This window comes from Pterocles gutturalis, unplaced genomic scaffold (genome assembly GCF_000699245.1).
Source record: "Pterocles gutturalis isolate BGI_N339 unplaced genomic scaffold, ASM69924v1 scaffold8492, whole genome shotgun sequence".
NCBI classification, from domain to species: domain Eukaryota; kingdom Metazoa; phylum Chordata; class Aves; order Pterocliformes; family Pteroclidae; genus Pterocles; species Pterocles gutturalis.
This window is the reverse complement of record NW_010112700.1, coordinates 43172-67667: the sequence shown is the minus strand read 5'-3', so window position 1 is coordinate 67667 and position 24496 is coordinate 43172. Positions and strand designations below refer to the sequence as shown.

General features: G+C 36.2%; 1 protein-coding gene across 8 annotated transcripts in view; it reads left to right on the top strand.

Annotated features, from left to right (window-relative positions):
- The first annotated feature begins 222 nt into the window (after positions 1–222).
- SCN1A (sodium channel, voltage-gated, type I, alpha subunit) overlaps positions 223–24496 on the top strand; it is a 64015-nt gene continuing 39741 nt past the window's right edge. For 2 of the 8 annotated variants that reach the window (XM_010074156.1, XM_010074154.1), the window contains exons 1-13: positions 223–486; positions 7252–7370; positions 9713–9802; positions 10601–10729; positions 11250–11341; positions 12453–12725; positions 17998–18061; positions 18683–18824; positions 18981–19187; positions 19674–19979; positions 20709–21056; positions 22250–22382; positions 23201–23439. In XM_010074156.1, coding sequence (XP_010072458.1) covers positions 223–486; positions 7252–7370; positions 9713–9802; positions 10601–10729; positions 11250–11341; positions 12453–12725; positions 17998–18061; positions 18683–18824; positions 18981–19187; positions 19674–19979; positions 20709–21056; positions 22250–22382; positions 23201–23439 — 2406 coding nt within the window. Of the gene's footprint in view, positions 487–7251; positions 7371–9712; positions 9803–10600; positions 10730–11249; positions 11342–11439; positions 11532–12452; positions 12726–17997; positions 18062–18682; positions 18825–18980; positions 19188–19673; positions 19980–20708; positions 21090–22249; positions 22383–23200; positions 23440–24496 lie in introns of all 8 variants that reach the window. The other 6 variants (XM_010074157.1, XM_010074155.1, XM_010074153.1 and 3 more) reach the window with 6 other exon arrangements.

Below are 24496 nucleotides of genomic sequence, written 5' to 3'. Positions count from 1 at the left end.
AGTAACAGTTAAATTGAAATAAAAATAGGCAATTGTTCTTATAAACTAGAATAACTATCCATACAAAAACTTACTCAGAACCACTACTTTACTACCTTAAAATACACAGAGTTGCTTTTTATTTGTTTAAATGTTTGTTTGTTTGAATTTTATTTTCTCTTTTCTTTCAGTGTTTTCCTATGCAGAAGAATAAATGGTAATTAAAATGTGCAGGATGAAAAGATGGAGCAGTCAGTGCTTGTACCACCAGGACCAGACAGCTTCCAATACTTCACTAGAGAGTCTCTTGCAGCTATTGAACAACGCATTGCTGCAGAAAAAGCTAAGAATTCTAAACAAGATCGTAAAGATGATGATGAAAATGGGCCAAAGCCAAACAGTGATTTGGAGGCAGGAAAAACACTTCCGTTTATATATGGCGACATACCTCCAGGAATGGTGTCTGAGCCCTTGGAAGACATGGACCCGTATTACATCAATAAAAAAGTGAGTCTAATATCAATCCTGTTCATGTGCCAGCATTTGGAATGCTTTATCATGCTAATTTCATTTCTGTGCAGTGGGTAATATAGCTTGCTACTTCAGTCTGTGAATTGGCAACCATCTAGGAAAATGTAATTCTAATTATGTGGAAACAGGTAAACATTGCTAAAAGGACTAGGTGTACAACAAGAGCAGAAAATGTTTGATGCCAGAGATACATATACATTCTGCCTTCCAGAAAGTTAGTAAATAAATATTTAATATCTTCTAGTTATAAAAAGTTGATTTAGCTAGTGTATGGTTTTAGAATACATTTACCCTCATGTGCCATTGGCACACTGGTCCTCCTGCTTTACTTAAGGAGGAATTTTACAGTAATATTATTTTTAGAATTAAATTAATAAAATTGGCAATAAATGTAACATGACTGATTGTATAATACGGTTGTACAGTGGATATAGCACAGTATAAATAAATAGTGTGAAAATATAATCAAATTTATATCAAAGGAACATTTATATATAAAAGCTATATTGTCTTTGATTATAAGCAATATATAATGCCTATACAAATGCATGTACACATAACAGATGACATACATACTTTGCAAACTTTAAAAAAAGTGAAGATATGTTGAAACCGAGTACACCAACTTACCACATTTTCTCTAAAGTTCTTCAGATTTAAAACTGATAGCATGAACCAATGCATACCACATTTTGTTCCCAGAAATCTACTTTGATAGTAAATTCTTGGGAAATTTATGGAATCAATAGAGAAACACATGGATAAGCAGAAAATGTCATAAAGAGAGTGTAAAACTGATTTAAAAGTTTATGGTGGAACTGGCCTTTAACAGCCCTGAAATCCTTTCAGTATGATTCTGTTACACAGCCCATATACAGCAGGAAAGGTTCATGGTTTATAGCAATAGCTAGTTTGGGTGATACTTTAATTATTACGTACTGTGATTATGAAAACTCTATAAATATCAAGACAGGAGTTATTTTGATTTTCACAAAGTGCTGTGTTCTAAGTGTCTTAGCTTGCTAAATTTCGTGTGATTTATGAGTCCTATTTTGACAAGAGAGAAAATACTATGTGAAAGAACAATATTTTTATCTTTATTATTTGGTGCCTCTGAAAGAGCCTTTATCTGCCATTCACCGTGTATGAAGATTTATCTTTAAATCACAGTTCTACAAAGATAAAAGATGCATTTCTATAAAAGCAGGCCTTGTAGACTTCTGTACTGATTGTGTCTGTTTATGATACAAAACCACATATAATTATATTCCTACCTGCCCACAGCTCATCCTGGACCTTTATAGTCAAATCAGTCCATCTTGGGTGTCTAACAGTGAAAACAGATACATGCTAGGTATGACCTACAGGTACGCTTCTAGAGCCCTTAGAAATGGAAGACCTTTTCAGTCCCTTCACAGATGGAGCTGAAAACTTGCTGCATCAGGCAGGTGTGATGACGGAGTTGCAAGAAATGGAGTAAAACCAGCTGAACATATTCAGCCAATGTCCTGTACTATTTGAAAGGAAGAATCTTTTTATTTGCACATTAAATAATTTTTACAAGCAAGTCACATACCCACTGAGATTCTCTTCTTTGTGCTGAAGTCCACACATTCTCTCTATGCATGTGCTTTGATCTTCTGCAGGACAGAAATAGAAACAGCCCTGTCAGTCAAAGACAAGACAAAAATTTATCACACACTACAATTCTCCTTCAGTAGGAGGAAAATAGACTTTCCTAACAGAAATTCCAATGTCTATTTCAATTTTACATCAGTAATTTGACTTTAAAGTATCTAATTCCTAGATTTTCTTATATAGCTGTATGTGAATTCTGTAAAGACTTATCTTGTCTCACTTGTCTTTTAAAAGCATTGACAGCAGTTGATGCTCCTTCAAGTCTCAGGAGAAATAGTTTGAGAAATGCCTGAAACAGAAGGGAACATCTCCAGTAAGAAGCAAAGGACTTGTAATGCTCAGTGCCTTTACCTCTGTATCATTTAACATTTCAGCTTTCTCTTTATCCCTCTCTGAATTCCATTTGTGAAGCCAAGGAATCAATCAGCCCACCCTATCCCCATGTAACGGTCTGACAACTGCTGCACAATCGTTATAGATTTTATATTTGTACCTGGCGAAGCATCTATCTGAAATGATAGGGATCTAATGAAAAACACTAGAATGAAGGAAAATACTTATTTGCAAGAAAGAGTTAGGATAAATCCATAATGTCTGGATTAGCAGATGCCACTGTTGTTTCAGATCTCTATAAGATCTCTGCATAAGCTATAACTGATTTATCCACAGAAACTATATCAGTTTGTCTTCCAAACTTTCAAATATGGAATAGAAGTGATTAGAGCACTGATCAAATGATACTAATGAACATGGTCACAGTGTTTATTCAGGAAACCTGTGCAAGAATTTTAGGAATATATTTTCTCTAAATTTGAGTTATGAGTGAAATCATCCATAATTTGCCTCATATAGAAGTATTGCATCCCACTTGCTGAGGGGTTTTTTTCCTATTTTTGTAGCAAGATTGAACAAGTTCACTGTATTTTTGGATGCATTAAATGATGAAACATCATCTAGCGTGTTTTATATTTCATCTTTGGGACTTTTTTCCTAAGCAGTAGGCTTGTGCATGCCATGATTTGATACAGTTTAATACAGAATAAGAGACGACTAAATAAATGTGTTGACTTGCTGTGAGTGCCTTAATTTGTGGTTAAGGTAGACCTGAGATGGAAAGTTAAAAACAGGAAAACCTGTCAAGAGAAACAGAACCATATAGGTGTGCTAGTTTTACGGTTTTGTAACTGTGCTTCTGTGCAAAACCTACAACAAAAGAGGACGTATTCATGCACAATATTAACCTGAAATTGAAAAGGAAAAAATTGACAACTGCTGTTTGATAACAGTACAGCCCATAACAGCAAATTTACACACCTGATAGTATTATTGATTTACACTGTATCACAGGTAACCTGAATGCCAGCAACTGTATCCCTGTTCTTATATTCTTATGATTTTATTATAATGAAATGCTGCTGACTGTGGTGGTCAATAATGCTGGTCTTTAGAACTGTGAAGTTTAACATCCTAAATGGTTGCAATACTCTTTTTTTTATTTTTTTTAATCCAAAATTGAGTAAAAATGAACTTCGACTTTATGCATTTTTTGTGTTCCACTTAATGTATAAGTGCAAATCTGTGTGTTCCCAGTATAGTAGTGGCTGCCTGTTCATGCTCAAGCTGCCATCACAAAGGATCAGGAGGTTCACATCACTGTCTATAGAGAAAGGATCAGCTCTAACCTCCTAAGATTCTGACCTGCAGGCATGCATCAAAATCTGGTCCACTTGGTTTCATACTTTAAGGGCTGGCTATTTTCTTCTGAAGCTAGGCTGCTGCATTAAAGAGAAGGGAAAAAATACTTGGAACTAAGTGGGTCTTAACTTCATTTTCTTCCTGCTGTAATACAGATAGAGCATTGTTGATTGCCACTCCATGCCCTGCCTCTTGCCAGAAGGATATTGAACGATGTCTGTCAGAAAAGGTGCCACATTTTCTCCTGGCACTTGGTAATATCAGTCCCTAAATCTGATCAAACCACTAGTTCCTGGGATTCCCAGAATTGTCTTCAGTTGCAGAAACAAGAAGATCCTGTAAAATTGCTTGACTTCATTACATCAGAAAATGTGAATGCACTAGTGACTTTGGGTGTTTTTGATAGCTGTAAGTGAAGGAGTTCTTAAGTGAAAAGTTCTAGCAAAGCACAAAACTTAAGGTCTTGCCAGAAAACATCATTCCAAAAGATAAGCACAAAACCAAGAAACGCCAGCTTCAAATATGCTATGAGTCTCTTGTTCTGGCTGTCCCTAGGGCTTTTCCCAAGAAGCTAAGGACCCAGCTCAAGAAGCTCTTGCCTTCCGGAAGGTCCTATGAGATTTTAGGTGGTGTTTGTTTAACTGTAGGAAGTGGAAATGCAATGCAGCAGCAGTAGTCAGCCTGCTAAATGTAGCCTTTCAGAAACTACATTTAAAGCTAACTGAGAGAAAGGAGAGGAGAAAAAAGGTTTTGGGAATGCTTTGTCCCAAGAGGTTCTTGGAGACCGAATCTTTGTTCAGTGTGGACTCTTCTTCCCTCTAAGCTGCATCTTCTCAAAATGCTGCACATCCTTCTTTGCCCTCCTAAGAAAACATTTTCTGGGTTTATATGAAATATGGTAGAAGTTACAGAACTGGGATCAAGGCACTTCTCTTTAGGGATTTCTTTGAGTTTATACTCACACACAAGTACTTTGAGTGTTAGCAGGTTTCCTGCCTTTGTAAAATGATTAAAGCACTTTATAAAACCTCAAACCTTGAAACGTATACATACACAGACATTAATCTTACAATTTTTTTAGAATTTATTTAGGTTTTCATAGTGTATGTCTACTTTGTCCTGACAGCTTTGGGTACAATGCTTCATGTTCATCCACACTGCCTACACATTGGCTTGCATATGGGTTGAGACTGGAGTGAGATACAGCAGGTGTACCAGGGAGGGAAGCTTACACAGAGATTGAATATTAGCTGTTACTTGTAATTTATTTTTTTTCTAGGAAAATTCTTCTTCGAAGATAAGATACAATTTTAGTTCATGTTTAAGGTTAGAAGTCAGAGGACCAACAAAGTCATTCTAAAAGGCTCCGGTCACAAAGATAATTTGAGTGAAAAATTAAAACTGAGGTAGAGAATTTAAATCTTGTTGGTTCTGCTTATGCAGGGCAGCAGAAAGTAGAACAGCTAAAATAGCAGCAGCTTCCAACTGAAACTGGAGCTGTGCCAGCACGCTGTTATTTTCCATAAGGCTCGTTAGAAAAAGAGATGTATGTTTAATATGCTTGTGTTCAAAGATTTTAAAAAATATGTAGGTTGACTAAACATAGGCGGTGTAGTCTGAGATACAAAGTTAATAGGAAATATGATTTTTAATGTATTTTGTCAACTACCTCATACCTACAAAAGCCAAGAGGGCGAGCTGGAGATTTCTGAGCTGTGATTCTGGGGTGCTGGGACAGAACTGGGAGGGGAAACTCACATTCCCCCTTGGGGTGTGACACTTCACAACATTGTGCCAAAAAATCATTCATCTGCTTGGTTGCTTCAGTATTTAAAATGAAAGGTTCATTTAAGGTCAGGTCATCTGCAGTTACACTTTGAAGGTGGTTGTTATCTGTAATCCATAACTGGAAGTGTAATTTGGAAACATTAGTTCAGGCTTTATTCAACTGTCCTCAGTTTCATACGCAGTTTCTCCATTTCTGTGCAGAAGCAAGGATATCAAATGCGTATCCTGTACCATTCCTACACATCTGGAGTTTGTACTCAAGATAATATAAAGTCTTACAACTAACATCCCTTACTCTTAAGGGGTTTGGTCTCTATAGGAAGGTGTGCCATGTGGAGCTATGACACAGAGACAGCTGAGGGAAGAAACCAGCAAGTGATTTGGGACTGGGACAGTTTTTCCTCAAGGCTTCATCTCTGCTTCTACACTGCCCTCAGTACTTTGTATCTGTCACAGACTGGTGGAAACCCTCATCTCCACATTTCTCTTCACCTCCTGGGCACTCCTAGAGATTTGTATCTGTACTTCATGGTCCACACACACTAAGCTTCCCAAATCTAAGCAGACTGGAGACTCATCTTTCTTGGCATGTTTTCGCTGTCTGCCAGACAGCCTTCACAGAAATAGCCTGTAGTCCACTTGCTTATAGTCTTGAAGCGACGCTCAATGTCACGGACACCAGAAGAGACCAACATACCCTTTTCCCACACTTCCACTGGCATTCTGGTTTACAGCTCACTTCTTCAGCAACATAATGAAAACCAAGGAGACTTTATCATAGCCTATCTATGAAATGTAAAACTCTGACAAAACAAAAAAAAAAGTAGCAATTTTAGACATTTCTCATGGACAGATTCTTCAATACCTTTAATTCAGTTTGAATTTAGGCCATAATCATCCCTTCCACTGCATGCAGCTTTCTTCCAAGTTACTGAGCCTTCCTTCTGCAGTCTTTTTCATTCTTCTTTGATTGATCCTGCAGTTGAAGAGCTCCTCAACACCACAGAGAAATCTGACAGTCCACCTTTCCCATGCTGTAGTGTTAACGCTGTTCCAGTCATAATGGCCTACAATGGAAGCAAAGCAGTGTTTGTAGATCTTGATCTCATACCATTTCTATTTGGCTCATGGATTTATTTGAGAAAAATAGACAACCTTTCAGCCTGGGTAGTCTATTAAATCAGTTTCTGTAAGGATTTCTCTTACTAACACATTAACATCCACAGGTAAGGTTTCCCTGCCTATGGTATTTCAAACAGGAAGAGTTTTCTATGGGAAAACATAAATGCAGTTATAATTTTAGTTAATAATTTCTGCACCTTTTTTTGACAGTAGACACATCATGCAAATGTGTCATATTACTACAGTGAGGTTGTTTAATGAAGAAGAATTATAAAAACATTAATGAATTGAGTGTTCTATATTTAACATTATATTTTATATGTCAGGTATATCAGGTAAGTACTGGAAGTAAGTTTTATTTCAAAAGTGAGTCATGTTTTGTTGTGTATTAGCTATTCAAAAAGTTACAGTTTTGATGATTGGTCACTAGAACAGTTTTAAAATTAGCATCTACAGTGAATACACACTTATAAAACGTCTCCTCTTTCTCTTTTTCAGACCTTTATAGTATTGAACAAAGGAAAAGCCATCTTCCGATTCAGTGCCACCTCTGCCCTGTACATTTTAACTCCCTTCAATCCTCTTAGAAAAATAGCTATTAAAATTTTGGTACATTCATATCCTTTTTCAATGGTGGTTCAAAGTGTTACACACTGAAATTAAGTTAACCCAAAACTCTTTCTATTTAAGTGTAAATAAAAGTGTTCATAGTCTGTTAATTTTATTGCTATTTTACAGTGGAAGACTTATGGTAAGATTTTATAAATACTAGGAAATATGTATATGTCATACAGATACATTTTCACGGTTCTTTTGAGTTTCAATACTTCTGCTGTATAAATCTACAGATGGATTTAAGAATCCATCTTAATAAATTTTTCAGAAAAGTTTCTTCAGATTAATTTTAACATTGATTTTTTTTTTTGTATCACAGATTCTTTTTGCACCATGAAGCCTATTCATAAAATAATTACATTTTTTTTCTTTAAAAAAAAAAAAAAGTAGTTTGTGCTTGTAAATACCAGAAGAACTCTCAGTTTTGCAAGCAATTAGACAGATATGCAGCTGCTTAGGAATGGATAGCTTTGGGGTATGTTTATGTTGCCTTTTAGAGGTCCTTCTGAGGCCATCCTGAAGACCAGCTTTAGAGTCTGCTGCAGCAGCATGCCTGGAAGCCTGGTTCATGCATGCTGAATCTCACATTCTCAAACCTGCCCAGTTGCACCACAAACCACTGCCAAATTTAAGACCTTACCAGAAAGCACAGGCAGCAGTCCTGTAGATGGTTTGCAAAGCATCTGTACGTGCAGATGGTGGATAGATTGGGATGGTGCACAAGGTAAAGTTTTAGACTGGCATGCGGGATTTGTGCCTGATATTCATAACAGGTTGATGGGCATTTCTAGTGGGTGAGGCTTTGGTGCACTTTTCTTGCAAAACCCCTGGACTGGGAAAAGTATCTATGGGAATCAGGCAGCTAAATCCTTCCCTGTGATTTGAATGTTTACTTGAAAAGATGTGCTCAAGTTTGAATTGTTCAGCAGCTGTAAGTGATAACCTTAATGTCTGCACCAATTTTCTGCAAAGTTTAGGCTGAGATGCTACTTCTCCTATTCCTCCCTCACCTAGAGTCAAGGGATGGTATTTTTTTGGCATAAAAAATACACCCCAAATGACAAAATTCTATCTACCAGATTTATTAAAAAAAAAAAAAAATTAAAAATCCTGGCCTCCTATATACGAGTTTATTTGTAAATGTCTTTCTTCAATTTAAGTTAGGTTCTTTGCCAGTTATGTTGATGCAACTATTTTTAAGGAACACTTCATTTAGAGAGATGACTAGAGGAAAAATTAGTTGACCGTTTGTCATAGAGGTGGAGCAGTTCTTACTTTTTGCTGCCATCATGTGGCCATTTTGAGTCAGATTTTGATGTAGTTTCATTACTTCAGTATTTTGAAATGTTCGAATAATCAAGTTTACTTTATTGCCACAAAAAAGGAAGGACTGCATTGTTTGTAGAGCCAGTGACCTTGTAAACCAAGACTATCCCATTGCGTGTAATGAAGCCCCAGTGGACTGTCCCGCATCCCTACCACAAGCCCTTTTGAGTTGTTAGTCTCGTTTTCATAGTCCCAGAATACCTATTTGTTCCTTGCTAGAACTCTAAATAAAAAATAATTTTCATTTTAATCTTCACCAGTTTTCCATGCTTTTCAAGCAGTTGACCACAAGGCACTATGGAACCATTTTTGATTTATAGCATTGGTATAACAAGAGATTTTTCTTTTCCTGCTAACACATGTTTTGAGAGAGCCCAAAAATAATACTGGAAAATTATTCACCTTAATCCATGAGCTCTCTGTGGATTTCTATTTCACTTGTTACTGCTAAGCTAGTGATAGGGAAATTTGGAATACAGTCACTTCAGCAAATGCAAGTAGTATTCTGTGTTTTTCTGTGTTTTTGGCAGACTGGCTGTGCTGGGGTGGTATGTGCTATCTCTGCAGCTCTGACTCAGGGTAAATAGGATAAACTACTTTTACCTTGCATATCCCAGCTGTTGAGTTTAGTACCAAAACTGTAGAAGTGAAAGGCTAACGCTTATTCAGTCATGTCAGGTACTTAAGTAAAGCAGTATTCTTCTGTAAGTTATGGCAGTTTTGGTTGTTCAGCTCATGTTGCCTCCCAGGTGTGCGAGCCATCTCCTTCACCTTTCAGTACCAGCTGGAAACAAAACATGAGAACATCAACAAATAAACATCAGAACATCAACAGATCAGGACTAGTATTAAAGTTTAATGTGCTAAAGTGAAAACTACCAGGTTAAGCAAAATATATGTGCAATGTTTACCAAAGTCTAAAAGATTTGTGTAAGGGGCAATATTTTACTGTACTTAAGATATGTGGCTGATGTGATATTGTATAAATTACTGTTGTGTTTTCCTTAACTATGTCTACATTATTCAGCATGCTTATCATGTGCACTATTTTGACCAACTGTGTATTCATGACCATGAGTAACCCTCCAGACTGGACAAAGAATGTAGAGTAAGTTGCATCTGTTATTTAAAGATACATTTGACTGTTCCTCCAGGAGTCAGCATGCCTGTAACTGCAGTCATGTGTGCTAGCAGGAGCTATCATGAGATGCTACTACTATTTCCTCTCTAAACTATGTAGAAATGCTGGATAATTATTAAATCTTCTTCTACTAGAACAATTGGGTAGAAAAAATGAAAGTTTTTTACAGATAGTATCCTACTGAGATTCCATTGTTTTTTTCTCATCTTCATGGTTTAGCATCTACCTAGTGTTTTTACCCCTCCTTTATGCCGCTGCATTATTCGCAGAACCATGGCCATCTATTTGTGCACGAGTTAAGGACAGCATATAAGCAAAAATATTACTAAAGTGAGAATTCAGTGCATGCTTGCATTCTTCCCTTTTCAGAGTTAATACTAGCTGGTTTAGTTGTTAGTGATTCAGACAGTATCCAGTAACTTATGCTCACAACATTCTTGGTTAACAATAATGGATCTGGTGTGGCATACTTTTAAACTGAATGTCACCAATAAGTTTTTAATATGTCATTTATTTGATTAATTTCTTTATTATTGTTTTAGTGCAAGATCAGGACTGCTGTACTTCAACAGCATGTCACAACTAATGCATGTAAATACAAAAGCATATGTGATAAACATAATGCATTTTAGAATAAATTGATTATTTTCTGTATTTCTTTTCCAGTTTTAAAATAAAAAAAACTTTCATTTGATCATGAGGTTTTAATCAGAATAGCAATGTAAAATATTGATTATTTTGATTAAATGTTCCTATATTTTCCAGATATACGTTCACTGGAATTTACACATTTGAGTCACTCATAAAAATCATTGCAAGGGGCTTTTGCTTAGAAGATTTTACTTTTCTTCGAGATCCATGGAACTGGCTTGATTTCACTGTCATTACCTTTGCGTAAGTTTTTGTTTTTTGCTTTTTCTTTGAAAGTGAAGGGAAAAAAGGGCATGAAATTAGTATCAATACATATCAATTTCATTAAATGGAAATTCTGGTATGGATTTACTTTTGTCTAAAACAATTTTCACATTCTCATATGCATATTTCGATGTAGACATAAATACTGCAGAAGCCATTAGTACAGCTAGTATTAGAGAGGCTAATTTCATGTCCTGCGTTTTTTTTTCTCTGAGCAGAAAAGGAGCATCCCTTTGACCTCATTCTCCAAACTTACCAATCTAGTGTAGATAAATTTTAGGCTTTCAAAGTTAAATCACTGTGATTCACTTCAGAGACATTTAATTTAACTGAAGGCTCTGAAAGCGTATTAATGCAAGGCAAACTGCAGTGAAAGGTAAACCTCTGACTGTTGCTATTTAATTTTTTGCTAAAAACGCCAGAGAGGTCTTGATGAAAGACCCAAGTAAGCAGCATACACTTTGCCTAAATTCTGAATAACTGTGATTTAATCCTACAGGTATGTAACAGAATTTGTAAACCTAGGCAATGTTTCAGCTCTTCGAACTTTCAGAGTATTGAGAGCTTTGAAAACTATTTCTGTAATCCCAGGTAAGAAGTAGTTGGTGTAAGGTGTTAGGCCCCTCGTATCTCCCAACTGTTCCTTTTTATCCTGTCATTGTGTTTGTGTGTGAACTCCCCTATTACAGATATGTGACAGAGTTTGTGGACCTGGGCAATGTCTCAGCGTTGAGAACATTCAGAGTTCTCCGAGCTTTGAAAACAATATCAGTCATTCCAGGTGAGAGCTAGGTTAAACACTGAGGCTGACTTTAATTCACTGGAACTTAATTCATTTTTTTTTTAATATAAGTCTTGTTTCTTTCCACAAAAAAAAAAGCAGGAATCAGAAGATATTAGAATTCACTGAAATCTCTGATTCGTTGCTTTTTCACGTGAACTGTTTCCTTTTGAAATCAGCCTTTGAGTTTAACAGATTCTTGCATGAGACATTGCAGTACACAGCGTGTGTGGTTTGCATCATAAGATGTCAAGCTTTCTTCTTCACATTCAACGAGTATCAGTAACCCTGAAGTTTGTTTACCCATGTGTATTTTACCTACATGACGTTATGTGTTATTTGTTGTGAATATTTGTGTCTAAAATATAGAACTGTTTGTAATGTTGACTTAGTAAGAAGATGAAGGAATAAGATAATAAAGAATAGCATGGGCATTGCATGGGGGATTTATTATCTTAAAATTCTACAATTTTCCAAACCATCTCCAGTTTTATAGCATTAAATTTTAATCCTATTTATTGTTGAACAGGCATTTTACTACTGTCTTCTAAATCTAGTATGTTATAAAACTGATTGTAGCAAAGGTTTGGGGCAAGAGGTATTGACAAATAAAAAGAAAGAATACTTTTATGTGAGATTCATGGACATCATGAATTTAAAAAGTCACTTGTTTTAACATAAAAACAAGTGTTTTGAAGTATATGCAACTCATTCCATTCACAGTTTCAAATGAACATAAATTTCAGCTATTTATTCATTTTCACAAGTGAAAAAGCTCTTCACAAAAATGTTATTTCACAGACATTATGATCATTTATTTGGGCTTCTGCATGAAATCTATAACTTTACTGGAAGACACTGCCAGTTTTATGCTTTAAAAAAGTTTTGAACATCAGAGTAAAACTTCCTTTGCATTTGCAGGCTTGAAGACTATTGTGGGAGCCCTAATTCAATCTGTGAAGAAGCTTTCGGACGTAATGATCCTGACTGTGTTTTGTCTGAGTGTATTTGCACTAATAGGGCTGCAGCTGTTCATGGGCAACTTGAGGAACAAATGCCTGCAGTGGCCTCCAGAAAATTTTACTCTGGAAACAAATATTACTTCCCAGCTAAACAGCACCATAGGTGAAAATGGTACATTGGTTAATTCAACAGTGACTCCATTTGACTGGAAAGGGTACATTGAAGATGAAAGTAAGTAACATCAGCATAATTCTTATTGAAGTGATTTGTGGCTGATCCAGTTCTTGGAAATAAGGAGGGGAAGGGTTGATACATTTAGTTAAGATGGAGCAGGAGAAAACTTTTCTCTCTCTCTCATAGATCTGTTCCAAAGGCTGGAATGGAAGAAGGAATGAGAAACACGGGCTCTCTACTTGATACCGTTCTTTTTCTCAGCTCCCTCTGCCAAATCCACATCTCCCCTGAGGCAGAAAGAGATCCAAAGGAGTTCTTAAAATTACTTAATAGTCTTAAACATTTTCCATTCCCATACTGCAAAGCAAAATCAGCAACAGACTGCTATGTCATATCTGACAGATGTCAGAGACTTCTGACATTCAGTGAGGACACCAGTGATGGAGTCCCCAATATTTTCAGCATCTATCCATTTTTGTGCTTCACTGCCCTTATTATTAGGGTTTTTTTTAAGGCCTAACAAATTTTCCTTCTGCAATTTAAGCTCATTGTTCTTATCAGCTTCACAGGCATCAAAACCAAATGATTCCTCATCACTAATCACTGTGTCTGAGGTATTTAGAGACTATTCTTATGTTGCCATGCCCTGTTCTCTCCTCTTTCAGTGGTTTGTCGTTTTTTGTGGGTTTTTTTTTTTTTTTGTATGCTAAAGCAACCCAGATCATTAACCTTTTTCTCCTACAACTTATTTTCTAGATCTTGGTCTCTCATCTGGATTGTTTCTTATTCATAACCATCCTTCTTAAAGTGCAATACCCACATCTAGGCATTTCCCCTCCATGGGAGGCATACTAAGTAAAGAAGGGTTATGTGGTAGCATAGTAACTCATACTTCTGTTGAATATATCCTAGGCTAAGGCTTGCCACTGTTTATAATTATAACATCATTAAATACTATTCAGCTTGTGGTCTATCTGCCTCTTGAATCTTTTACAGACTTTCATCTCATTGAGTTCCCACTTTGTATTTGTACAGTTCATTGTTCCAGCCTGAACAGCACCCTATTTTTCAGACCATCTCTCCAATTGTCCTGTATATTTTAAAGTGTAATTGTTTCCTCAAACTCACCACCATCCTTATCAGATCAGTATCACTTGCCAATTTGATAAGAGTTCTTCCATCATCTAGATTTTTCAAAACTTTGAATAGCAGCAATCTCAGAAAAACCTCTTCAGAAGTTCTTCTGATGCATCTTTCCATTTTGATAATTTCACGAAGTATTATTTTTCCAGCCAGTTTTGCTGATACAGAGCAGTCTGTCAAACTGAGAAAAGATGAAGAAATGCATTTCAGTACAGTTAAATGTGAGGTTACAAACCTAAGCTCCCTATCTTAAAAATCAATGCTGCACAATTCACTTTGAGACAGGTTCACGTGCATACAGATGGTAGCTGATGGCATACCTCAACCCTAACAGTGGAAGTTACTTTTGGAGAAGTAAGAACTAAAGGGGAGAGAGAGAAGGAAAAGGGAAGGGGAAAGGGAAAACCAACAACAGTAGCCAGCTGGAAGGAGAAGTGGTGGGGTCCCCAGGTGAGTCTCCTCCCCTGGGTATCCTTTGCAGTGCAGCAGTGATCACTCCATAATACTTTTCCCATAGCAACCATGTACTTTTCATTAGCATGTCCTCAAACTCCCTACAGGTTATTCCTGCTTCCAGTGCAATTAACACTAATACGAATGCACTTTGATCAGGGTGAGTGCTGCGTGGCTGGTTGGTTTGTAAGCTCGTACATGCATGTTATTAGGTCACCTAATATAAACCAAAAGCTACAAGCAAGGAGTAGGAAAAAGAGGGAGAAAGAGGGGAAATCTCACACCAGAGACAATTGCTTCCCATGAGTATCTGCTATAACAATAAAGTGTTTGGAGGTGTAACATCATGAGAATAACAGCAACATGAAAAACAGCATGAGGACAAAGGAAAAATAATGTCACAGACAGCAACAGTTGCTTACATGAAAGCACTGCCACAGCAGCTTACATGAAAGGTTGCAGAGGTGCAACTGAGAGGCAGAATGTAGAAATGCAATTGGAAAGTCCTTAGCAACAGAGAGACCCTAGGGCACCTAAGGCACCTGGAGCAACCAGGTCTCTGGTAAATTAAGGCTAAAGCTCTGCAGCCAAAAAGCTAAATAGTATCCTGTTCACATAAATAAATTATTGACCAGGAAAGCATTATTACCCCTCTATTTAGCACTAGTGCAGTTGCTACTGGAATACTATATCAAGTTCAATTTAGATAGAAAGTTGAAAAATTGGAGGATGTTCAGAAAAGAGCAGAATGATTAAAGTGTTGGAAAACGTGCTTTATACCAATATAGACCAGGAGCTCAATCTACTTAGCATATCAAAGAGAAGTTTTAAGGGGTGATTTGATCACAGCTGAGAAAAAAACCTCACGGGGAACAGAAATTTCATCATAGACATGTCTTTGATCTATCAGGGAACAATGTAACAGGTTCAATAGCTGCAAGTCAAAGCCAGACAAATTTCAAATAGAAGTAAGACAGCTTCTAACTGTGATCACACAGCTGATCAATGACTGTGATGGATTTCCATCTGAATTCCTTAAATCAAGAAGCAATCTTTTTGTGAAACATGCTTTATTTGAACATATGTATTCATAGAGACCCCATGCCACAGGGTATAACAAAGTCTAAGACAAGTCCCCTAATGAAGACCTAGACTTCAAGGTCAGACCTAATTTTCTGGCTTATTAAACAACAATCTATAAACTCAACCTCTGATTTCATTTAATTTTAAGAAGACAAAACCAAAGCTTAGTTGAATTAGTTACCGAAAATACTTTATTGAATAGCTGCTTGACCCTTTGGTGTATTTACACAGGATTTTGTATGTATTACGAAATTTATAATTAAATTATAAGTCATATTATGAATTTAATAAGCTTGTCCTTGCTTACCGGCAGTTTCAAAGAGAAAACTTATCTTCTCACAGCTTCCTGCTCTCTTCTTCCAGGTGGGCATACAGGATACAGAAATCATTCTTAAACCAGCTGTGTCACAGGGCAATAAGAAGGGACTTACATGGAGTTCAGAGCAGTGCAATGGCACTGTCTTTTGTAGGAATTATAGAAGTTTTTTATGACAATAGTTGAATATACTATGCAAAAAAGGCATGTAATTTTGCCACTAAGCTCATTTTTGGAAATACTGTTTATAGAAACTTTATGGAAGCACTCCTGGCATTAATGAGCCAAGCATTCTTTTTTTTTCCTTTTTCTTTTTCCAACATAGCAAGTCTGATAAAATTAATGCTGGATAGCTTTATCTCAGCAAGCTTGCCATAGGCAATTTTTTTCTAAAAAAAAAAAAGCATCTCACAATCTGTTTTGTGAACTAACAATTGTTCTCAGTCATTACCCAAACAACCGTAAATTCCTTTGAAGTAAAGTGCTCACCTACCAGGAATTTTTTCTCATTTCCTAACCAAATAAAAGGGAGCCAAACATATACCTTTGATGTAGTGAGGGACTTTTCACATTACTTTGGTAAAATACAATTCAGAGTTTTGCATTTAATTATGTACACATGCTTATACCGCTCAGCTCGTGTTATAAAAAATTTCCTATCATGATAATATTTTGAGCATTTTTCACAGTTGTATCAGTGCACTCAAAGAAAGCCTGGGTGGCTATTATTTCCTGTGGAGCTGGCAAGTACAGCATGCTTACAGAACACATCTTGTCTGAACCACAGAACTTGACTACAGCCCCTATTTTAGCAGTTCAGCTCAGCTGATGCAGTACTGATCATGACTGACTGCTCCATGTAAACTATATCAAGTTAGATTTGCATTCTTCCCAACCAGCTGCTGTGTTCCAGCATGTTTTAATCATGATTAGGTGACATAATGCAGAATAGGATTTGTCTCATAGGGGTCAGCTCTGGTCAGCATCATGTCAGCTAACTTTACAGCTGTGTTTCAGCACAGTGTAGTTCTGCAATGCATACCAACCCAGAACGGCAGTGACCGCACACAGGGTAACCCTGCTTGGCAGCACAGCTGGCACAGCCACAGTCAAGTTTAAACTTGGTTATGCTGGTGGCATTTCAAATTAGATCATTTTAAGGGAATCTAGCAGGCCAGTGCAATGGAAGATAAATCCAGTGGGGGGTTTAAATCTTCTCAGTAAGCAAAAAAGGTACCACCTTAGCTCCAAAGCTGCTGTGCTTCAGAAGTATTGGAAGCTGAGGAGGTGCCTAGGGGAGTGTCATCATGTCCCTGCCCTGTCCTTACAGACATCCTGAGGCAAGCATTTGGTCTCCATTGGAAATGGGATACTGGGCTACATGGTCTGACCCTGTATAAATTGCAGCCTTAAGCCTGTGACCAAATGGGAGATCGCTACTACAGGAGGAATCTCCTCCTGTGATAATTCTTCCAAAATCAGGAGCTTAATTGTAAGTGTCTACCTTGAGGGGAAAAGAAAAGCACCTCTCAAGGATACAACCCGAGTGAGTCTTAAGCACGTTTTGTGCATTATCTCTTTATTCTTCTAAGAATAGACAGGTCAATGTCTTTGTTGTTTAAACCATCTAAAATGTCCTTTAAATACAGGATTACTATACAGATTATGGGATGGTTGGCTACAGGGCAATTTGGTGGAACTTACCCAGTTTCTCTTTCCTAAGGTGATCAATCATTTCATCACATATTTCTAAAATCCTACCTACACAAGTCAGTGACTGCTGCACTCATTCTCTCCGAGTTAAATTCAGATGTGTACCAGGACCTTCACACCAATCAGCAGGCGAACTGCAGTATGCACGCACCTGTGACAGAGCCATTGGCAGCTGGATGGTTTTTTGCAGAGCTCACATATTAGATAACTGTCACGAGTGTCTGTAAGTGACAAACTGGAACCCTTGGCAATACCGATCAGAAAATTTGAAATAAATTACCAGTATATTTTTTCAGATACACTTACTATCATAAATAACCATACAATATAATTTCACAAATTATATGATTCAGTGATCAGACTGAAGGGAGAATCGTACATTGCATCTACATCCTGCAGCATTTGAAAGAATTTTTAGTACATTTTGGCATTAACAGTGAGTGCTGTGAACTTCAGTTTGTAATGTAATTTACTCTAAAGTTATGGTCCTGCTGTAAAAATAATACTGCTTGTTTAAGATTGCATCTGAAATTAACACTTTTAGAGCAGGACTATTTATTACATAGAGCTGTAACAAAACTTTGTTATTCAGAATTTTTTTTAAAATTCTTTTCTAAACAGGTCATTTTTATTTTCTGGAAGGGCAAAATGACGCTCTGCTTTGCGGAAATAGTTCTGATGCTGGGTAAGACCAAATTTCATCATATTGTTGTGCACCATGTATAAATTACATCCATGTTCTTGAGATGTGCAGCTGGAGAAGAGCAATACTTCTAGTGACGACTTTCTTTCATGTAAGAAATACTAGGTTTTTATACCAGACTGAGGATTTGCGTTCCTGGTCAGAGCTGAGTGCCTTGGTTAGATGAGCTTAGTCTTTGCATTAATGAATCAGTAATTTGGTATTAGTGTAGCTCCTGCCTGGATGAGAAGTAGCAAGAGAGAGCAGCTGGAAAACACATGTTGTTTTGCTGTTCCAGCTCCCCATGTGAGTACTAACAGTCTCACACAGTAGAAAACACTGACACGGACATTAATGTTACAACATTAATAATTAAAGGAATTATTTGTAATATTGTGTTTTAGAAGCTTAGATGAAACTTCTGACACTAATTTTTATGTGCCTTTCCCACTTAATTTTTCTAGTGTCCTTTAAAATAATTTTCTACTAAAAATAAAAGCTGCTATTATTTATAGTCTGATTAACTAAAGAAAAATCTACTTTTTAATCCTAATCTTCTCCTGGACATTCCAGGTGCTAATATTAAAATAACTATATAAGGTAACACCCAGTTTGTCTTTGTAGGCAGTGTCCAGAAGGATATACATGCGTGAAAGCTGGTAGAAACCCCAATTACGGCTACACAAGCTTTGACACCTTCAGCTGGGCTTTCTTGTCACTGTTTCGCTTGATGACTCAAGACTTCTGGGAAAACCTTTATCAACTGGTGAGAATTTTTTAATGCCAAATAGACTAAATATGTTTGTACCAATAATGCGAGAGGCCTAAAATAAATTTTCTTATTTTATCTTAATTTTTAACAGTATGAAAAATGGAACTTTTGTTAACCTATTCTTGCTTATAAATGTATTCTTATTTCCAGACACTGCGTGCTGCTGGGAAAACATATATGATTTTTTTTGTTCTGGTGATTTTTCTGGGTTCTTTCTACCTGATCAACTTGATCCTGGCTGTGGTTGCCATGGCCTATGAAGAACAGAATCAAGCAACCATGGAAGAAGCAGAACAGAAAGAGGCAGAATTTCAACAGATGCTGGAACAACTGAAGAAGCAACAGGAAGCAGCTCAGGTATAATTTATGGTGTAGTAATGTTGAAGTGTATGAAACTAATTTTACTAGAGATATTCACCCTGTGCTTTCTAAATTTGGAGTTACACAACACCTTGTTGGGCTTTCAACAACAGAGCTAGCTCAGAGATTTTCTATTCTGCACTAAAGACATTGTACTGTGAATGATCCAGCCATAATCAAGAAGGAATGCTCAAAATTAGGTATACATTATTCATTATGGTTTTCTTAGTCTAGTGTCATAAATACAGTCTGTTAGACTTCTGCATTTAAAAACTACTCATGAAAGATGGGAGAAGGCTATGACCAACACATATATTGAGTCAACTGAGTAATAAAAATTAGGAAAAAAACTAGGGAGAGGATGTCCTACGGAAAGTGTTAAGATCTAGGGAGTTTGGACTAGAAATTCTGTATCAGTAAATTTTAAAAAAACACAGTGTTGTGGTTTCCTTAGTGACACAAATTCATTCTTCAATATGGCAGGCAGCAGCAGTGGCAGCAGCAGCAGTAACAGCATCTGCGGAGTCCAGGGAGCCCAGCGCTGGGGGAGAAGCAGGAGGGGTCTCAGAGAGTTCCTCAGAGGCATCAAAATTGAGCTCAAAGAGTGCAAAAGAGAGGAGAAATAGAAGGAAAAAAAGAAAACAGAAGGAGCAGTCTGGAGGAGAGGAAAAAGATGAAGATGAATTTCACAAGTCTGAATCAGAAGACAGCATCAGAAGGAAAGGTTTCCGATTATCTATTGAAGGCAATAGACTGACATATGAAAAGAAGTATTCTTCTCCACATCAGGTATTGCATATAGTTATTTTTTGTAGAAGCATACATTTTAAGCATCATAGGCTGTTACAAAACTATTTTAGTCTTCCTAGCACTGTAATATGACCCTACTCCCTAAAGAAAGGAAACACTGAGATTTTCATTAAACTTTATTATTGTTGCTAGTGCTTGAAAGAAAGTGCTGTAGCTGCTAGATTATCTTGTACAAAACCATGGAGAATTAAATGCAACCTCATAACTCTTTTCTTGTAATAGAATTGTTTAAAAATCATATTCAAATATTCCCTGATTCCATGGGATTTTTAATAGTGATTGGATATTATCTAGACTTATTAAAATATTACAGTATTTTTCCACTATGATAACTTCATATTTTCCTCCTGCTTCAATGATGTCTGGAGGTTGGTTCAATATGTGCAGGATGCTGCATACATGAAAGAATGTGCATGTATAGACTCTGGTTTTTGCTTGATGGGTATTGTGCGACTACTCTACTCAGCAACTGTAACTGACATCAGGTGAAAGGAGTGCTCAAAATTGGTTTTAAGAATCCATGAACAGTGGTGTTTCTATCTGCAAAATATAAATATAATTAAATACATACAAAAATTTCACAGCAGCATTTAGCTTCTGGGAAAAATGGTTACTGTCATGTAAGGGAAAAAAAAACCTATGCTCACCTAATAACAATGTTAAGTTAGAAGGTTTCATATAATAATCACAAATTTTGTTTGCCTGCAGTCTTTGCTGAGCATTCGAGGCTCCCTGTTTTCTCCGAGGCGCAACAGCAGAACAAGTCTTTTCAGCTTCAGAGGTAGAGCAAAGGATATAGGATCAGAAAATGACTTTGCTGATGATGAGCACAGCACTTTTGAAGACAATGATAGCAGAAGAGATTCTCTCTTTGTGCCGCGCAGACATGGTGAACGGCGCAACAGTAACATTAGTCAGGCCAGTAGGTCATCCAGGATGCTGGCAGTGTTTCCAGTGAATGGGAAGATGCACAGCACTGTGGATTGCAATGGGGTGGTTTCCCTGGTTGGTGGACCATCTGTTCCTACATCGCCTGTTGGACAGCTTCTGCCAGAGGTGATAATAGATAAACCAGCTACTGATGACAATGTAAGAAAGTTTTGAATAGCTTAGGCATCGTGGCCTTTTCTTACTGCACCAGCCAGTGTTTTCTACAGAATGGAACCCTTGGCAATGCTTCCTGGTTGGTCAAGCTGTGAATGCTCCTGCATCTTGTAAAATCTTTAATAAATAAAACAGCTAACATAGGTTTGCAGACTAAGCATTTACTTACAAATATTCTCATTACTAACAAATGCAATTCACAGTTTCCAAGTAATAAAATATTAACATACACGTTCATAAAAGCACTGTGCTTTACTGTATTACTGTGCTGTACTTTACTTTCGCTGATCTAAAGGTCCATCTGGCTATGGTCTGCAAAATCATAGTTACTATATGATTGAAAATTGTCTACAAAAATATTATCATATAACTTCAACCAATATGATGATGCTGTTATCAAAATTAGCGTTATTAGTTAATTTTGATAACATTCCTCGTTATCAGCCCTATTAAAAATGTAAGGGAGTTGTCAGTTCTTTATTGTCATTTATTTCACATTCCTATATATTTTCCATCTGTTGCTTGTGGAGTTCTGTAGTGCAGATAACAAATGGTTCATTGGAATATCACATTTCAATACATACTTCCAAAAATACAGATTTCTGTGTGAATATATGTGCAGAACATATTGCTGCCGTTCTCTTACCATATACAAGGTGAAAGAAGATGTCTCAGAAAGATTTCTTGTGTAGTTCAAAGTTGTCTACTCACATTATTAAAAAAATACGAGCATGAGGAAGCATGAGGAAGTCAGACTTTTCTTACTTGCTACAGTTTGCCTAGGGGAAAAGACTATTATGTTACACACCCCAGGAGCAAGGAAAAAAGTTACAGTTTGCAAAAATTGTATACAATATTTTGAACTCAATCTTTTTCCACTTGCTTAAATACTTTTTCATAGCTTGAAAGTAAGAAATGCAAAAGTTAAGTAAATAAACTCTCAGTCTTGAGCACTGGATAACTATTGCCTCATATCTTCTAAAAATACTTTAAAAGATATTAAGAAGTAATAAAAGTCTGACATGATAAAAAGTGAAGTGCATGAAGCACGTATCCAAGCTAAGGCATTAATAACAGGGTTCTATACAGTATTTGCTTATCTTATTACTCCAACATGGTCTCACCTATTGTTGTCCTCTGTATAGGGTACCACTACAGAAACAGAAATGAGGAAGAGAATATCAAGCTCTTTCCACGTTTCTATGGACTTTCTGGAAGATCCAGCTTTAATGGAAAGAGCCATGAGTATTGCTAGCATCCTCACAAACACTGTGGAAGGTGTGTGCTATGCATAGCTTAATATTTAATTATTTTTTCTATGGACTTCTAAAAATTTGAGTTGAAATTTAACAACTGATTTTAAATAGCTTAATTAACAGACACCAACCCACAAACCGACACATATTTATCAGTAAACTCAAAGCTCTTTATTCCTTAAGGAATACAACTTAAGCATTTCTATCTCATTGTTTTACCACTATCTACCTCATGTGGTCATCAGGACTACAACGTTATGTTTGATGGTCATAACTGGGTGGATGCTTATGCATATTAATTGAAAATATATTACTGGGCCACTTAAAATTTTTCAAAGATATGCAACTATTGATAAAAAATATATGTATTTTTAGCAGTTGTATTTATTCAGTTACTCTGTAAAGAAGTGCTATTCTAGGTTATAATTTTTTTTTCTTGAAGTAGGAATGAAAATTATATTGAATTTTTTTGCCTAAACAGTATAAATTTAAAAATAAAAAATATTTACGTAATAGAAAAGTAAGTGGGAAGAACAGGCTGAAGTGTAATCAATGAACAATAAAATACATACTACAAATTGGTGCATAAACTGGTACTGATTAGAACAGTGATTGGATTACAAAGAAGTTGTGCTTCACAGATAAGCTTTGAACAAAATAAATACATTTGGTAGCAATTTTCAAAGACTTTATTGAAAATCCCCATAAAAAAAGTATAAAGGGCATGCTTTATAGGAGGTTAATCAGTACCAGTTCAGATTGACGACTTGACTGGTAAAATTCATATGAGATTAATAGAGCAATTGCATAGTTACCCATATGAAATTTATTTTCTCACAGAACTCGAAGAATCAAGACAGAAATGCCCACCATGTTGGTATAAATTTGCAAATATTTTCTTGATCTGGGACTGCAGTCCGCATTGGCTGAAAATAAAACATATCGTCAACTTAGTGGTAATGGACCCATTTGTTGACCTGGCTATTACAATTTGCATTGTTTTAAATACACTCTTTATGGCTATGGAACATTACCCGATGACTGATGAATTCAATAACGTACTTTCAGTTGGAAATCTGGTAAGTCTGTTGGATTTTTATGTTCATGATTTGAAAGGAAGTATGTCTGAAATAACTGAAAGAAGGAGTTTTAAGAGGCTTTTTTTTTTTTTACTCTTTAGAAAGTATATTTATTGGACATTTATTAGCCTCCAAATATTACTCTATCAGACATTTTTGGAAATTTCACTGTCAACCCTGGCTCACATAACTTAAGATACTGTAAAATCAATATATTGCAGTTTTCTGCTAAGCCAAATTAAAAATTTAAGAAATGGCACCAATGCTACATTAAGTAAAGTCCATCTTAAACAGAATTTGATTTGTCTAGCTACTAAACCAGGAAATGCATTACTTCCATGAAAAAGACACTATGCAAATAAACAGTGTTACTTTTTCAATCAATACAATACAAATCTTTAATTTATGAATGTGTTTTTAATTGCTTTCCTGAGCATAGGTTTACAATAGCTAAAAGAGCCATTTAAAAGCATTTCTAGAATTTTCTTCTGTAAAACATTTTTTATGTGGATATGTGGATTCTTTACGTGCTTTATGTAAAACTATGAAAAATATGCTGCAGTACATTTTCCTGTTATATTTTTTATCATAAAATAATTAGTAAGATATCTTTTTCTCATGTTGTCAACTATATTTTCTCATTTCTATTTCAAAAAGATAAATTATTAAAGAATTCAGCAGTTAATTTTTTGTAGCTCTGATGCTTTTGAACTGACAAGTTTGATCACATAGAAGTATCTGCAGCTGCGGTCCTGCTTTGTCTCTTGTTTTAAGAATTGACTTCTTATAGTGAGATTTTTAATAATCCTTGTTTTGTAATGAGGAAAAAAAAATCTCCAATAATGTAAATACCTACAGGATTTACAAGGGAGAATTAATAGATAAATGCATAGCTGGTGTTCATATACTTAAAATAAGGGAAATTCTGAATCTGAGTTTCTTAGTAAAATGTAAAATCTTGTACTGTAGAATTTTATAGGTTTGTTTTCCAAACAAGAAAATGCCATATAAATCTTGGTGTACATCTGACTACAAAGAGAGTGTAAGAGAACCTGGC